Source organism: Lepus europaeus, chromosome 10 (assembly GCF_033115175.1).
Source record: "Lepus europaeus isolate LE1 chromosome 10, mLepTim1.pri, whole genome shotgun sequence".
Taxonomy (NCBI): Eukaryota; Metazoa; Chordata; class Mammalia; order Lagomorpha; family Leporidae; genus Lepus; species Lepus europaeus.
This window is the reverse complement of record NC_084836.1, coordinates 48,378,394-48,396,802: the sequence shown is the minus strand read 5'-3', so window position 1 is coordinate 48,396,802 and position 18,409 is coordinate 48,378,394. Positions and strand designations below refer to the sequence as shown.

At 39.5% G+C, this 18,409-nt stretch overlaps 1 protein-coding gene across 1 annotated transcript in view; it reads left to right on the top strand.

The window, feature by feature from the left end:
* Window positions 1-18,409, top strand: part of TRHDE (thyrotropin releasing hormone degrading enzyme) — a 429,130-nt gene that overhangs the window by 113,121 nt on the left and 297,600 nt on the right. Inside the window, exon 3 of the mRNA XM_062202069.1 lies at window positions 5,956-6,082. Coding sequence (XP_062058053.1) covers window positions 5,956-6,082 — 127 coding nt within the window. The remainder of the gene's footprint in view (window positions 1-5,955; window positions 6,083-18,409) is intronic.

Genomic DNA, 18,409 nt, shown 5'->3' with positions numbered 1-18,409 from the left:
TCTTAACAAGCAAACCCTTATATCTCAGTTTACCTGGTGGTGTTGTGATCTTTTGGAAATGCAAAACTAATTTTATCTCTTTCTGGCTTAATATCACCCCATGAATTCTTACATCTATAATGATAAAGCTCTAATATTTAGTAATCGATTTAAAATCATTTACTATGTGGTCAGTGCCATTGCCTTAATAGTTATGTTTACATTAGTCTCTATATCATCCTCTACTTGGTACCTTCCTATATCAAGCTTCATCTTCAAGGTCCAGCTGAAATATCTCCTTCTTAATTGGGTTTTTATTATGTAGTTCCTTAGGACCTGTGCATTCCCGTGAGATTAATTTATTTGCTCATTTATTCATCAAATTTTGTACACCAGGTATTAGGCAAATTGAATGAAATATTTTTACCTACAAAAATGACATTTTTATATGATTAGTCTCAATAGATAAAAGAATTTTCCCTCATGCAACTTACATTCTTTGGGGAAAAAGGCAGCAAGAAGCCAAGTAGATTAATAAAACATCTTTTATTAAATGATGAGTGTTTCAGGAAATGAAAAAACAAGGAAGGAGAATAGAGAGTCCTAGGATAGGAGCGGAGAGTTCTAAGAGAAGATATTTGGACAAGTATCTAAAGAGGACAGAGAAATGAACCATGGAGGCATCTAAAGGGAAACTGAAAAGCCTTGATGGAGAATCTCTTGGTTTGTGTGAGGAGTAGCAAGGGAGCCAGTGTGTGAGTGAACTGAAGTTACTCTGGAACAAAGTAGGAGGCAAAAGAGGACAAGATTTGTATAGGAATTTGGGGGCCCTTGTGCAAATCTGGGCTTTTACCCTGAATGAGATAGGAAGGTGCTAGAAGGGGAAAAGAGGAGTAACATGATCTGGTATTCTTTTTAACAGGGAAACCTTAGTTATCGTGGAGAGAACACCCTAGAAGGAGTAGGCAGATGAATCATCAGTAGGAAAATGCAGCAATCACACAAGCAAGAAATGGAGGAAGTTTGTACCAGGGTGGTATTAGTGGATTTGTGAAAAGTGGTTGAATTTAGCATTGTGTTTTTAAGGTAGAGCCAACAGGATTTTCTGACCACCTGAACATGATGTGTATGTAAACAAGGTAAAATAATGATGATTCTGAGGCCAGCGCCGTGGCTCAATAGGCTAATCCTCTGTCTGTGGCGCCGGCACACCAGGTTCTAGTCCCAGTGGTCGGGGCACTGGATTATGTCCTGGTTGCCCCTCTTCCAGTCCAGCTCTCTGCTGTGGTCCTGGAGTGCAGTGGAGGATGGCCCGAGTGCTTGGGCCCTGCACCCGCATGGGAGACCAGGAGAAGCACCTGGCTCCTGGCTTCAGATCAGCGCAGTGCGCCTGCCACAGCGGCCATTGGGGGGTGAACCAATGGAAGGAAGACCTTTCTCTCTGTCTCTCTGTCTCTCTCTCTCTCTCTCACTGTCCACTCTGCCTGTCAGAAACAAAACAAAACAAACAAACAAAAAAAGAATGATGATTCTGAGACTTTGGACCTAGACAGCTAGATGGAATGATGGAATTGCTACTAACTGAAACAGGAAAGGCTTTAAGAGGAGCAGGTGGTGGGGTGAAGGAGATAGAGGGAGGGAAGAAGTGTGTGTGTGTTTGTGTGTGTGTGTGGAGAGAGAGAGAGAGATTGATCAGATGCTTATTAGATATCCAAATGGAGATATCAAGTGTGTAGTTGTGTTAATGAGTCTGGAAGTCTTGAATTATAGAGTAAATCTTTGGCATTTAAATGATATTTACAGCCATGAGACTTGATAATATCACCAAGGTACTGAGTATAGTCAGAGAAATGAAGAGGTCTATTGGTTGAAACATAGAACCTCCAGCAAAGCACATGATTAGGATAAGGATAGGGAGGAGCCAGCCAGGAGACTGAGAAATGGTTAATGATAAAGAAGAAAAGGTAAGAGAAGTCAAGTGAAGAATATGTTCCAAGGATGGGAAATGATCATGTGTGCAAATGCTACTGGCAGGTTCAGCATGAGGAGGACTGGGAACTGAGTGGTAGTTTTGGCATCTTTAAGTTATTAGTAATTTTTTTCCTTTTTAAAATTTTTTTTTTTATTAAACTTTTATTTAATGAATATAAATTTCCAAAGTATAGCTTATGGGTTACAATGGTTTCCCCCCTCCCATAACTTCCCTCCCGCCCGCAACCCTCCCCCCTCCCGCTCCCTCTCCCCTTCCATTCATGTAAAGATTCATTTTCAATTCTCTTTGTATACAGAAGATCAGTTTAGTATATACTAGGTAAAGATTTCAACATTTTGCCCATATAGCAGCATCAAGTGAAAAAACTACCATTGGATTATTAATTATAGCATTAAATAGCAATGTACAGCACATTAAAGACAGAGATCCTACATAATTTTTTTTTTCAAAATAATTAATTTTCTATGCCATTTCCATTTTAACACCAGGTTGTTTTTTTTTTTTTTTTCATTTCCAATTTCATGATCTTGATGAGTGCACTGATGGAATCGTGGAGATACAAGCCTTGGTGCAGTGAGTTCAAGGGAGACTATGAAAGGGAGAATAAAGAGTTCCTACCTAGATCTGTTGTCTCAGGTTGTAAGTGCTCCCTTTCATTCTCAAATGTGTTCTGGTTTAGGGAATAATTTATGTGTTCAACTTAACTATATGAAAAGTCACTCAAGGAGTATAGGGGACTTGTAGTAATGAAAGATTTATTTTAAGCATAGAAAACAATATAGAGGATTTGTTTGCTGATGAGAATGATCCAGTATGAAATTATACATTGGTGATGTGGGGGATAAAATAGAGAATTTGGGGAATTGTCTTTGAAGAGGCAGAAGGGGAGAGAATGTGGAGGGCTGAAGCTTTGTGCATCCTTCACAATGGGGAGGAAGCCAGAGTGCACTGTTAGATTTCTCCCAGTGTATTTTTGTTGTTGATTTATGTGTTTGTTTTCCACATATTGTGAACCTCTTAAGAGCAGTAAGTATAAATGTCTTGTTCATTTTGTGATAGCAATTTTATTGTTCTATTTCTAGTCCCTGGTACAATGCCTGGCACACAGCAGGTGACCAATAAATGTTTGAGCAAATGAAGACACTACGCCTAGTATGTGTATGTTTTATATTCTCACATTGGATCATTTCCATCAAATCTTGACAATCAGACTGATTTGATTGTGTTTCTCCTGTCTGGCTAACTAGTAGTGTTGATTGATAGGAGTGGCTGTGTTTGTACCAAAATCGATGGTGCTTCCGCAGAGTAAAGTCACTGACCCTTACTGCACCATTTTGTAGTAGTGTTGGTTATGGTTTTAACATGACTTTCCAATAACCTTTAACTTTCTGAAAACTTGTTATTCCTTCAGTATCTACTTACCATTCATATGGCCAGCATTATTATCTTATTCACAAGCCTATTCATAAATGAGATGCTCTTCAAGAATGGTGGTGACATCTTCATTGCTTTTTATGACAATAATACATTGCCTCTCCTTTGGTTAAAGAACATATCCTCTTCATTGCTAAATTAAAAATGTTCAGTCCCGGCCCTGTTACAAAGAAGTTGCATGTAAATTTTTGCTGAAAGAAGAATGAAAAAATAAATCCTTACTGCTTATGGTGGACACCGGCGGTACTTATACGAGATCCCTTTTTGTGTTTGATGTGCCCATTTCCTAGATGCCTCTACTTTGCTCCTAAAAGCTCTTAGCTGATACCTTCTCTGAAGGACCATCCTTGGCCATGACACCCTGCATCACTGAGATGTTCCAAGAACCGGAAGTGTCTGGGATTTTTTGTCTTTGTCTCACTGACAGTAGCCAGTTACTGGCGTGCGTGTGTATGATTCTCTTGCCTCAAGGCAGCAGAAACTCAGCAGTGTAATCCACACTTTGAGCTCACTGTGGGTCAGGCGGTGTCCAGGACTTCACCTGAAATTGCACTCTGGCTTGCTTGTTATCCTTCTTTGTCCTCTCTATCTACTGTTTTCTAAGTTCTTCCTGAGAGCATTTCTTTATGAAATCACTTGTACATTCATACTTTTCTTAAAGTTTGCTTCTTGGGAACTTAAGGCATGGTGTGTGTGTGTGTGTATATATATATATATTTTTTTTTTAAAGATTTATTAATTTGAAAGAGTTACAGAGAGGTAGAGACAGAAAGAGAAGGGTCTTCCATTCTGCTGGTTCACTCCCCAGATGGCCGCAATGGCTGGAGCTGTCTCAATCTGAAGCCAGGAGCCAGGAGATTCCTCCGGGTCTCCCACGTGGGTGCAGGGGCCCAAAGACTTGGGCCATCTTCTACTGCTATCCCAGGCCATAGCAGAGAGCTCGATTGGAAAAGGAGCAGCCGGGATTAGAACCAGTGCCCATGCAGGCCAGGGCTTTAACCTGCTGTGCCACAGTGCAGGCCCCCAAGACACTGTATATTTTTAAACAGTTGATGTTAAGGACAGGCAATCCTAGTCACTGCCTAAGTGACAGGTTCTGCTGTCACAGGCGGTCTCTCAGATTTGGGCCTGGTCCTACTACCCACCAAAATTGTTGGGGACCATCAACTACTTTCAGTGTTTCATTTAGTTGTTATGAGGGATGTGGCTTCACAATTTCAGTGAATAGTTATTACTGATTTAGTAAATACCTTATTAATGTAAGGTCAGACTGTGTTTTCCTTGACTTTCTATACTTTTTGATTATACACATTCTCTCTCTCCTTCCCCCACCGTAGACATAGATAATGGACAATTAATTGGATAATGATTTTATGTTATAATTGAATATAACTTTCTTTTATTTTCCTGTTGCATATAAATATCCATTGTTGTATACTGAGTAAACCATTTATTTTTCTAGTGATTTAAAAAGAACACAAACTCCCTTATCTGTAAAATGGAATTAGAAATAATGTGTTTTAGACCTGAAAAGCACTTTAGCAACCAGCTGGTGGCCAACACCTTCCTTATATAAGTGAGAATATTTGAGACCTAAAGAAGTTAAGTAATTTGTTCAAAATCACCCAGCTTGGTTAGTGGCAAAGCAGGACTAAACTCTGAGTCCCAAGCTGCTGTGCTGTGCTCGCTACTGCTCCACAAAATACATATTCCTTATTCACAGAATTGATATGAGGATTAGGGACCACATCTGTGAAAAATAGATTTAGCCTTTGGAAAGAAAGATGCTGGATAGCTTTATGAAAGCTTTATGAAAACTAATCTCATTTTAACTTTCTGTACAGTTGTTAGTTTTGTTCAGTTTTATGTCTCTTGCTTTAGGTTTTAGTTGGTCAAGGACTAGATAATTTATGATACATGCTTTAAAATCAATATTAAGTATCTGGATGAGGTTAGAAATGTGAATAGCTTCAGCTGGATTTGAAGCTGGGAGTAGTTGCAGAAGCCTGCCAGAATGACAGTTGCTTATGTACATGAAAAATTTTCTATCCCTACTTTGCATATTGGGAATAAGGATAGTTTATTCCAAAGCAAAGAAGAAAGCATAAATTATATATATTTTCTCAATCTGGTAATACTTCCAAAGCTTGGTACATCGTGTCTTTAACAAACCATGAATTTTCTCTCCTGCCAAGCCACGGTATACTGCTTACTTTCAGCATAGTCAGAGACCCATTATACTAATCCACCATTCCTTCATATCTCTAGAAAGCACATGTAAGTGATAACTTTGAATATTTATTTTCATGCAAGGTGTATAAATCTTCTCAATGTCATCTTTCAGGGTGAGGAAATTGTGAGTTGCTCAACTTGGTTACTTCAATTGTTTAAGTTTGGTTCTTTCATCCACATCATGCTTTGATATATGAACAAGAATCCTGTTTAATTTTTGTAGGATCCAAAGTGATTTATGTAGGCTCATATTTACAGGGAAGACAAAACTCAAGTACCAAAATGCTAAAGTAACTTTTATATATATTTTTAATTAGGTACGATTATATGCAAGACCTGATGCTATCAGAAGAGGATCCGGGGACTATGCTCTCCATATAACAAAGAGATTAATAGAATTTTATGAAGACTACTTTAAAGTGCCCTATTCCTTGCCAAAACTAGGTAAGATTTTTCTGGGTTATTTTGTTGGAAAGCTTCTTAGACGTGGAATTTCTTCTTAATATTTTTACTTTACTTATTTTTACTTTACATTAAGAAGCATGAATAGTCAGAGATTTATAATTTTTAGAGAAGATGAGCCTGAAAAATAATTTCCTTTGAAGCAGTTAAAAAAAAAGATTTAATATTTTACATTTTGTCATTGTGGGAATTAAGAAAGACATTATGTATGTCTAGGATTCAAAAGATAACCCAAATATCTATACGTTGTTTAATTCCCACTGTGGAATTGTATTTGCCTATATGATATTTAATCACCACAGCTACAATATGGGTAAGTACAGCTAGACCATTTTCTTTCTAAGGCAATTGAGACCAGGGAGTTTTCCTTTTATTTAGATAGCCAGCAGGAAGTGAAGGAGCTGGGACTTCGCAATAGGTCTTGATGACTCCTATAACCATATTTTAGATGGAAAAGGCACTCATTGATTAGTTTCTCCTTCTAAATTCTTATATATAAGACCTCAATGGATTTGGTTATCCTTTAGGTTATTTTTGTTCCATTATATTTCTCAAACACAGTTATAGTAAATAGAATAAAAAGAAAGAAATTTGGTAACAGTAGAGATTGTGTTCTCTGTAAATGTTCCTGCATTTCTGCCTTCCAGGAGAATGTGTTCAGTAATTGTTGGTCAAGTGAATAAATGGATTAATTTGTTGTAATGTGAAGGAGGCTGTTGGTTTTGCTAGGAAGTGAAGGGTTGATACATGCATTAGAAACGTTGAATTTATTTTTACTTCTCAGAAAACCTGTTCCAAGATATTACATCATGACCTCCTCCTCCCTCCCCCCCACCCCTTCTTCCCATGAGTATTTTGGATCAGGATTCACATAAGAGGTATTTCTTATTGGGAAGAATAAAGTGTTCACTTGATCAAAAAGTGTTAGCGTTTGAACCACAGGTTCTCCTCCCTGGAGAACTGGGCCTATTTCATTAAAGTACCCACCTGCTGTGTAGCTTTATTGGTCTTACAATGAGTAGTTAGTTCAGAAAGTAGACAGAATAGATGATATGGCAAACAATTTTAATGAGTGATATTATAAAATGCTAAGGTCATTGAAATGTGCACTCTAAGAATCCATAGGCAAAGTTTCATTTTGAATAGGATCTATGTGTTTGTTTTGTTCTGTGTTCTTTCTCTCTTTGCTCTATATCAACTTCCCCAGCAGACTCCTTCACATTGAAATCTCCCTGATAGTCACCCAAGGCAGAAAGGAATACCTGACCTGATTTGTATGGGGATGGGGGGTGACACTGTTACCTATTCCACGTAAAACTGGCTGGAAACTTCCCAGCTTGACCCTAATGTAAAATTCACAAGTGCTTATGTTGCAAGTTCAGCAAGAGAAATAAAATGTGGATCTTTTCTCTGTCCCCTTCAGACCAATAATTAGCAGACAAACTCAATTTATAACTTCAGGGGGCTCCATGTAACTGTCAGCTTGCAGCAGGATACATTTCTGTTCCCTTGTTTCACTCACAGTTGAACCATGCCGGCTTTCATTGGTGGAAGAGCTTTGTTCACCATTACTATTACTTGTTAAGCTACCTTATGGTGTCTATAATTGAATGATTTGACTTACCACAGCATATTTCTTTTTATATATCTAGGGGAGCTACCACAGCCCATGGTGCTTTGTAAAATTTCTCTTAAAGTTCTTCTTACTTCATACATCTATAGACATTTAGATCTATACATTAATGGATTTGTAAGTATGTTTTCTAAATACCCCCTACAGAAAATCCCTAAGTACAGAAGCATTTTTACAAATCTTCCTTTTCATTGTACATTCCAAATTTATATTTTAAATAAAGTCTATGGATACCAACTTATTCCTGTTAATGATACATGTGGATGTATCCCAGATATCAGCTGTGACTGTCCTCTTTCTTCTAACCTATGATGGTTTCCAGGATCGAGCCTACCCCTCACCTTGTATTGTATTCTGTAAGCATTTCTTGAGTGTGCCTCCTTTGTGAATCTTTCTATATGATAAAGATAGAGTGGCGAATAAAAAACGCAATAAAAAAGCCCACTCCCTGCTGGGCTTACATTCTATTAGGTGGAGCCAATTAGGAACATGGGGAGTGTACCACATAGTGATAAATATACTTAGAATGGGGGGATCGGGAGCATGTGGAGAAGATGGGGCATGGAAAAGGGGCTGACATTTTAAAATGAGCAATCATGGAAGGCTTCATTGGGAAGGTGACTTTAAAAAAAAAAAGATTTTATTCGAAAGGCAGAGTGACAGAAGGAGAGACAGAAAGATCTTCCATTTGCTGGTTCATTCCCCAAATGGCCACAATGACTGGGGCTGCTCTAGGCCAAAGCCAGGAGCCAGGAACTCCATTTGAGTATCCCAAGAGGGTGGCAGGGGGCTAAATACTTAGGCCATTTTCTGCTGCTTTCCTAGGAAGCAGAGCAGCTGAGACTTGAACCAGTAATACAATGTGGGAAGTAGGCATCACAAGCAGTGGCTTGACCTGCTGTGCCATCATGCTGGCCCCCTATATAAGGTTGAGTTTTGAGTGAAAAACTTAAGGGAGTGAAGGAGCAAACCCAGTGGATATCATGGGACAAGGACTGTTGGCGGAGAGAACAAAGTGCCTAGACTCTGGAGTGAGTGCTTTCATGGTGTATTTGAAGAACAGCAAAAAGGTTAGTGTGATTGGAGCAAAGAAGAGTGGTAAGTAGGTGGTAATGTCAAGGAGAATGGATTGGTGGTAGATCATGGAAAGCCAACAGGCTATGGTAAGGACTTTCTTTTCCTTACTTCTCCTCTCCCCTCCTTCCCTCCCCTCCCCTGCCTTCCTTCTCCCTTACTCTCCCCTCCCTTTCTATTCTCCTCCCCTCCCCTCCCCTGCCTTCCTTCTTCCTTCCTCTCCCCTCCCTTTTCACTCTCCTCCCTTCCCTTCTCCTCCCCTTCCATCCCTCCCTTCCTTCTCCTATCCCCTCCCCCTCCCTTCCCTCTTCTTTTCCCTCTTGTCTTCCTTATCTCTCTGATATAAAAGTCTATTGGTCAGTTTTGAACAGAGGCATTATATAATTGTCCTTATATTATAAAGGGTCAAACTTGAAGCTAGGTTGATAATACACTGGGGTAGGCATTGTGGTGCCATGGGTTAAACCACTGGTTATGATACTTGTGTCTCATATCAGAATCCTGGTTCAAGTCCATTCTGCACTTTTGATTCAGCTTCCATATGTCTGGGAGGCAGTGAATAATGGCTGAAGTACTTAAGTTCCTGCCACCTACTGAGGAGATTTGGATGGGATTCTGGCTCCTGGCTTTAGCCTGGCCCAGACCTGGTTGTTGCAGCCATTTAGGAAGTGAACCAGTGGATGGAAGTGCGTGCCCTCTCTCTCTCACTCTCATTCTCACTCTGCCTTTTTTAAAGAGTTACTTATTTTAAACTCAGAGATAGTCCATCTCTGGTTCACTTCCCAGATGGCTGCTGAAGCCAAGAGCCTGGAACTCCATCTGGATTTCCGATGTGAGTGGCAATAGTCCAAGCAGTTGCGCGATCTTCTACTGTAAGTTGAGCAGCTAGGACTCAAACTAGGGCTCATATAGGATGGCAGTTATGTCCTGGGTTGCAGCTAAACCTGCTGTGCCAAAATGCTGGACCCTACTTTACCTTTGGAATGAATAAATCAATAAATCTTTCTTCATAGTTTAAAATGGATCATTTGTCAAAACTTATTAGGGCATAGGATGTGTTCTGACATTGAGTGGCTTGAGGCCAGGTATGCTGTCATACCTCCTGCAGTGTGTGGGACAGACCCACAACAAGGAGTTGTGCAGCCCAATATGTCAGTGATGCCTGAGTGAGAGACTCTGATATATATTGGGAAAGAATAGAGGCATGAAAACCGTTAAGGAGCTGAGCAAAATTCAGGTGAAGTACAGTGTTGCTTGGACTAGGATGGTAACAGTGAGGTAGTCATAAGTGATCCAGTTCTAGATATATCCTGAAAATAGATCCAGCAGGACTTACTGATGAGCAGGATGCAGAATGCAAGAGAAAGAGAAACATCCAGGGCAATTTCAAGGTTTTACTGAGAAGTAGAGAGGTTGTTTAGAAGTTTTGAATTGCCACTTACTGAGATGAAGAATGAAATGAAGAAGGAAATACTTTTTGCCACTATATGTATTTTAAACGATAAGCTGACACCTTGATATCTGTAAGAAATTCAGACAGTTGAATTTGTAAATATGGGGTTTGGGCAATTAATCTGACTAGAGATTTATATTTGCTAGGAGGTTGGATGGAATTACCAAGGCTGTGAATTAGATGAAAGGAACAAAGGGGAAAGGCCTTTGGTGTAGCGGTTAGGATGCCAGTTGTTACACCTACATCCTACATAGGAGTCCCTGTGTTCAAGTCCTAGCTCCACTGCCAGTTCTAGCTTCCTGCTAATGCCCACTCTGGGAGGGGGCAGGTGATGGCCTACGTATTTGAGTCCCTGCCACCCACTTGGGAGACCCAAATTGAGTTCCAAGTTCCTGTCTTCGGCATAACCACCTCAGGCTCTTTGGAGTATCTGGGGCATAAAGCAGCAAATGGCACTGCTCACTCTTGCTCCCCTACCCTCTCTCTTTGTTTGTATGTGTGTTTGTGTCTGCTTTTCAAATATAAAAGTAAAGAAAATCCAATAGGAATAAAGAGGCAATGATTTAATATTTAGTGTTTAGAGATGAGGAGCCAGTAGTATCTATTGAGAAGAAGCAGCTGTTTAAGTCACGAAGGAAAACAGGTGTTTGTGGTGTCCCCAGCAAACACTGCTTGTGAAGAAAGCGTTGCAAGCAACAGGAGAGTAGGCCATGGAATGGCATTTCTAAGAGTTCAGATCGAGCAAGGTTCTGGGATGAGGAGGAAAAGGAGACAGACTCGTGTTCCCAGGATAGGAACTGAAGCGATGGCATTGTATAGGTTGTCCCTGGTCCCAAACTGTATCCATGAGTGTAAAATGTGCCTTCTTTATTTGTGTTATAAAATCAAAAACAAATAATAAATAAAACTCTCTGTGAGTTGATTGTATTATATATAATAAATATGTAATATAGTAAATATATAACAACCTTAATATATGAGTGAAATTGACATCTCAGGATTTGATTATTATTGATAGCGCTGTCTATTCCTGCTCAACAGTAGGCTTTTTACTTTTTATTGGTTGAACTATTTTTTTTTTTTAAGATTTATTTATTGATTGGGAAGGTGGAGTTACAAAGAGAGAGGTATTCCATCTTCTGGTTCACTCCCTAAATGGCCACAGCAGGCAGAGCTGGGCTGATCTGAAACCAGGAACCTGTAGCCTCTTCCAGGTCTCCCATGTGAGTACAGAGGCTTAAAGCACTTGGGCCAACTTCCACTGCTTTCCCAGGCCTTAGCAGAGAGCTGGATAGGAAGTGGAGCAGCTGCTAAACCTGTGCCCATACGGGATGCCGGCACTGCTGGCAGTGACTTTACCCAATAAGCCACAGCACCAGCCCCTTGATTGGACTCTTTATTTAGTGGGGCATTAAACCTGTGATTATAAAGCAAATTAAAAATATGTCATCAAAAAATGAAAAATAAGAGAAAGAGGTAGAGAAAGGAGGTATCATATTCTTAGAATGTATCTATAAAACTACTTGAAGTCTGTTTTCTATTTTTTTTTTTTTTTTTTTTTGGACAGGCAGAGTGGACAGTGAGAGAGAGAGACAGAAAGGTCTTCCTTTACCATTGGTTCACTCTCCAGTGGCCGCTGCGGCCGGCGCAACTGCGCTGATCCAAAGCCAGGAGCCAGGTCTCCCATGTGGGTGCAGAGCCCAAACACTTGGACCATCCTCCACTGCACTCCCGGCCCACAGCAGAGAACTGGACTAGAAGAGGGGCAACCGGGACTAGAACCCAGGGTGCCAGCGCCGCAGGCGGAGGATTAGCCTAGTGAGCCGTGGTGCCGGCCTGTTTTCTATGTTAAAAAATTCAATAAAATATGAATGTCAGGCTGTTAATTGTAAAAAAAAAAAAAAAAACAACCTTACAATCTAATGTTGGATTCTTTTTTTCAAAAAATTTTTTTTTCTGTCCTGACTTAAGTTCTGCAATATTGTTTCTCTTCTGTCTTCCTCAGTTCCTGTTCATTTCTAGGGCTGAGTGGTTTAACTTTATTGTTACCTCATCTCATACCAGCTCATCTCTAAGGATTTGGGTTTCCATCATAAGCAATTTATCAGGATAGTTCCCTAAGAGGTATTCTGATGCTTGCTGTTAGGATAATAATTTGTCTTCATTACACAAAGATATTCCTTTATCATTAAGATAAAATAGGCAACCAGTGTAAACTCTGTGAAGATTTGCTTTTAAATCTCCAAATTAGCTAATTAAAACTATTTGTATGGGCTTTGCAGGACTTTTTCTATTTCTTGGTGTTGTAATGATACCGATAGAGTCTCTTGATATAACACACCAAGCCTTTCTTTATCTGTGTCCTGTTTTCAGGAGAACTGTCATAGGTGAGGAGTACTACTTGAATAGAAAGTTGTGGCAGACATTTAAAGAATTGGTTGTCTTTCCTCTTATCCTAAAAGCATATTGACAACAGCATTAACAATGATGACTGTTTGTATTTACTGAATGTGAACCACCATTAAGGGCTTTGTACATACTAACCCATTTAATCTTCATCATGGCCTTTTGATGTGGTACCTGTTATTTTCTCATTTTCCAGGTGAGAAATTTAGGCACTCAGCACAAAGTAGTGTGCCCAGATCACACAGCAGGAATTAGTGGGTTTGAATTTCAAAGCCCAGGCTGTCTGGCTCCAGAGTCTTGGGGTTCTGCTAAAGACAATTCCAGAGATTTTTGTGACTTCAGGGATTACAAATATAGGTTACTTAATAAACTAGATAATATGATTGCTACAGGAATAATAGGTATTTTTGTTAATTTCTTACTGCTGTTAAAAATAATACATGATCTTGTAGAAATTTTGGAAAATTAAAATGATGACATGCATGACTTGTAACTCCTGATTTCAGCAACCAGAAGATATATCTCAGTATGGCAAATACGTTTTCATTGTAGATGTTTTTATAAATTAATTAGATGGCAGATAAAATGATAAATATTTTGTTACCCTATTTAGATTTCAATTAATTATGGCAGATAGTGTTCAGTTTCCTTTTGCTCTTACTCTGTAATTTGTAAATCAATGTTTTGCAAAAGAGTTTGCTTGATTGCTTCTTTTCAAGACAATGTGTTTTTATGAAGAATTCATTACCTGCCTGGCACGTTGCTGTGACTGTAGAGGTAGCACAGGTGTTTATAACAAAAATTTCTGCCCTCAAGGAGATTGTGGTTTTGTTGAAGAGAGAATGCAATTTTACAGGAATGAATGAACTAGAGACTCACATAATATAGAATATAATCAAACACTAAAATTTTGCAGGGTAAATATTTAGTGCCGTGTTCAGTTCAGAGTGTAGGGTGGTTTTACAATGCTGCAGGCATGAAATGCACATAAAGAGAAGTCTGTATTTACTTGTGTCCTGACAAAGAGAAAAGAATTTAATTGGAGGTAGAGAGAAAGGAAGAAGAGGTCATGTTGAGAACTGTGCAGCCCACTGATACCTTGTGCTCTGTGTTTCAAATTAATGGGGTGGAGGGGAGATGGTTTTCTATAATGGAGTAGATAAGCTGCACAATAAATCTCACTACTGAAGTTCATGAGGAGGAGAGGCTAGCTTGAATGATCAGCTTTTGTTTAGCTGTCATGGGCACCACCATTTTTTTTGTTGTGATGGTGGTGGTGGTGATGATGATGAGTTGCCACTTACAAGTAGTAAAGCTTTTCATAAAATATTGGTGTTGATTACTAAACACTTTACCTTTAGTGGTTATGTTTTTTCTTTAGTTAGTGAATATACTTGTTGTTTTCAAATTTGGTAGCAATTATATAATACTCCTTCCATCTTAATTGTGCATTTCATAGTTGAGTTATTTGAGAGTTAATGTTTTTTAAAGTATGACTTTTCTTGCCTTGCCTTTGACCATGAAAATGTAACCTATGCACAAGGGAACTTTTAAAGTTCATGGACATCATGTTGAGTGAAATAAGCCAGATCCAGAAAGACAAATGCCACATTATCTCCCTTATATATGGGAGCTAATATTAAAAAAAAAAAAAAGGGAGACGTCTGCATATCAGTATTGCTACAAATATAGTTTTTATAAACCTTTGTTTTACACCTTTGTCAAATGAATTGTTAATAGTAGTATACTATTACACTTTTAGTGATCTGTGGTTACTTTAAAACTTACTGTATGTGGTTGAAATGGTCATTTTTCCATTCAATTGTTGTTTATAGACATTGTCTATATTCTCACTAAACTACAGGGTCTTTTTGCCTTTTTTTTAAAAAAGATTTTATTTATTTATTTGAGAGGTGGAATTACAAACAGAGAGAGGTAGAGACAAAGAGAAAGATCTTCCTTCCGCTGGTTCACTGCTCAAATGGCCACAACTGCAGGAGCTGAGCCAATCCAAAGCCAGGAGCCAGGAGCTTCTCCTGGGTCTTCCATGCAGGCGCAAGAGACCAAGAACTTGGGCCATCTTCCACTGCTTCTCCAGGTCATAGGTAGAGAGCTGGATCAGAAGAGGAGCAGCTGGGATATGAACCAGCGCCCATATGGGATGCTGGCACTGAAGGAGGAGGCTTAGCCTACCAGGCCACAATGCTGGCCCCCTTTTTGCATTTTTACTTGTTAAATTTCGTGTTCAGTGAAGTATTAAGCCTTTTTACTGTAGTGTAAACTTAAAATATTTTATCTCAAAACTAAAAAAAAAAAAAAAAAAAAATGGAGCCGGCACCGCGGCTCACTAGGCTAATCCTCCGCCTTGCGGCGCCGGCACACCGGGTTCTAGTCCCGGTCGGGGCACCGATCCTGTCCCGGTTGCCCCTCTTCCAGGCCAGCTCTCTGCAATGGCTCGGGAGTGCAGTGGAGGATGGCCCACGTGCTTGGGCCCTGTACCCCATGGGAGACCAGGATAAGCACCTGGCTCCTGCCATCGGATCAGCGCGGTGCGCCGGCCGCAGCGCGCCTACCGCGGCGGCCATTGGAGGGTGAACCAACGGAAAAGGAAGACCTTTCTCTCTGTCTCTCTCTCACTGTCCACTCTGCCTGTCAAAAAAAAAAAAAAAAAATGGAAAGAGGGTGGGAGGGAGAGAGGAAGGAATTATTATATTTTAGAATTGTATCTATAAACCACACTGAATCTGTTAAAAAATAGTGAAAAAATCAACATTAAAAATTTTAGAAGTTCATTAAAAATGGAACAGAAAGTTTATTTTGGTACAAAATGCTTGGGAGTCTGTGTATAGTTTTCCTATAATGTGCATTTCCCATGAACTTTTTGAAGACTCCCTCATATGTTTTGTCAATGGCTTCAAGTAATAGTAAGATAAAATCTCTAGTAACCATTGAAATAGGTATAGTTCTGTATAATTCCCTTCCAAAATACTCCTTCGACCAGAACTCCTGAAAATATTTGACATGACAGTGGAGCTATTTAATGGTATGTTTTCTTGACAAAAATCAACTTAAAGATCTCCCTTTGGCTTAATGTTGTTCGTGCCTTCTTTGGGAATTAGTTGAGGCAGTGTTTTTTCTTCTAGTTTACTGTAAATTTCTGTAAGTGGTTATTCTTTCCCCCCTCTTTGGAATCAAATATTGTGTCTCCTTATTTTATTTTATTTTTTATTATTTCTTTCCTTTTACTAACTTGTGGCTTGGTTTGTTTTTCTTTCTTTTTTTTAAAAGATTTATTTATTTATTTGAAAGAGTTACATAGAGAGAGAAGGAGAGGCAGAGAGAGAGAAAGGTCTTCCATCTGCTGGTTCACTCCCCAGTTGGCCCTAATGGCTAGAACTGTGCCAATCTGAAGCTGGGAGCCAGGAGCTTCTTCGGGATCTCCCATGTGGGTGCAGGGGCCCAAGAGCTTGAGCCATCTCCTACTGCTTTCCCAGGCCATAGCAGAGAGCTGGATCGGAAGTGGAGCAGCCGGTCCTTGAACTGGGGCCCATATGGGATGCAGGAGCTTCAGGGCATTAACCCACTATGCCACAGTGCCAGCCCCGTCTCCCTATTTTATAAAGACAATTATTTCTGAAAATCTTCATAACGTGATTTTCTCACAAACCAAAAGAAACATTATCATTTTTCCCAATGGGAAATATTTTATGCATTTCTAACTCTCACCCTGACAACCATTTGTGCTAAACTAATGTTAACTTCTATTAAAATTTACAGTTATTTTAATATTTGATAATTATTTAACAAAATTTAACAAGGCATTTTGTTTCCTTGTTAATTATTCTGTAATATTGCCATTTAACTGTTCTTTGTAAGCTATTTTGCAGCTATTATGTGCAGTGCTTCAAAGACCATACCAATAAAATATACATGATACTCTGTTTATGCCATTTAGCCATTAATGCAAAGAAAGAAAGGAACAGAAGAGTAAAGACAAATGAAAATTATGATTTTAGTGAGAATGATTCATGAGATTGTTACTGCTATAAATAAGGAAACCACAGTGAATACAGTGGGGAATTTAAAAAAAATATAGAATTGAATTTAATTAAACTAGCATTTATTGAATAGTTACTAGGTACATGGTATTCAGTATTGGTTATAAGTGGTGCATTTTCCACTAAAGTCTGAAAATCCAGTCGAAAAGTTTTATCATTTCAGTAGCTTGACAGTATTGTTATGTATTCACTTTGCCTACTTTGTTCCTGTCCAGTTGTTTAGTTTTAAGAGTTCCAGACCATTGCAACTTTGGATTTACTCGTAGGCACATCCCTACGTAGTCAATCAGGCTTTAACTTAGCAGTTTTTACTTATAATGAGGCCTCCAAAGCATTGTTTTACATATTCTAACGGAGGTTTTTGGCCCTCATAGCTATGCCTGTAAGCAAGGAAATAACTATTTCCTACATTTTCATATTCCTCAGCGCGTGAGCCTTGTGGCATATACTCTTCCTTTCCTAATACTGCAGGTCAGCTGGTGTTGCTCAAGCGTCAGACAACCCTTCCTCCTGCATTCTGCATCCTGCTTCCCTCACCTGCTCATGGAAATCCCGCCAGCAATTCACCCTGAATCGTTAATTTCTCTTCTTTTTTGGGATGTACCCTATCAGAATGAAGAATCTGGTGCTATTTGTCAGAAGCACCCCTGTGCTTGCTCCCTCCAGCTTCTGAACCATTTCTGTCCTTGCTTTTATAGCTGAACTGCTTGAAGGGGTGTCGAAGTACACGGGCTGCAATTTCTCTTTCCCTCCTTTCTTGAATGTGCACTACTTCTCTTTCAATAATGCCTCCCCATGGGTAAACCCAGTGGTCAGTCTTCTTGTGTCATCAATATCTGACACACTTGTTCTTGAGCCCTAAAACACACATTTCCTTCTCTAGCAGGGCAACTCCCTGTCCTGTTTGTTTCCATCTTGCACATGGGCCCTTCCAAATATTTTTCTTTCTTTCTCTTTACTCTCTTCCCTTCCCTTTTTACTTTCTTCCCCTTATCTCCCTTTTTTCTTATTAGTTTCTCTCTTTTCCTTTTCGCCTTTCTAGCTGCTTAGTACTTGAGTTTTGGGACCTCTTTGCTACTTAAATTGGTGGTAACTTCATCATCCAGCCTTTTGGGCAGATGGTTCTGATTCCTAAGTTTCTATCTGCAGTTTGGTTCTTTCTCCTTTAACCACAAGTCTACATTCTGCTGACACCTGCATTTGGAAAACTAGTGAGAATATCAAATTAACATGTTCAAATTTGAGCTCCAGATTTTTTTTTTTATTTATTTGACCGATAGAGTTAGAGAGAAAGTTTTCCTTCTGTTGGTTCACCCCACAAATGGCTGCTACAGCTGGAGCTATGCCGACCCGAAGCCAGGAGCCAGGTGCTTCCTCCTGGTCTCCCATGCGGGTGCAGAGGCCCAGACACCTGGTCTATCCTCCACTGCCTTCCCGGGCCACAGCAGAGAGTTGGACTGGAAGAGGAGCAACCAGGACAGAACCCAGCACCCATATGGGATGCTGGCACTGCAGGCGGATGATTAACCAGTTGAGCCACAGTGCCAGCCCCTGAGCTCCAGATTTTAAACCACTGCTTTTGTCTTTCTTATCTCCAGAAAGGGCCACTTCATTCCTTTAAAAGTAATTAAGGTAAAAATTCTTGGACTTATACTTTTTTTTTTTGATCTTTTATGATACATCTT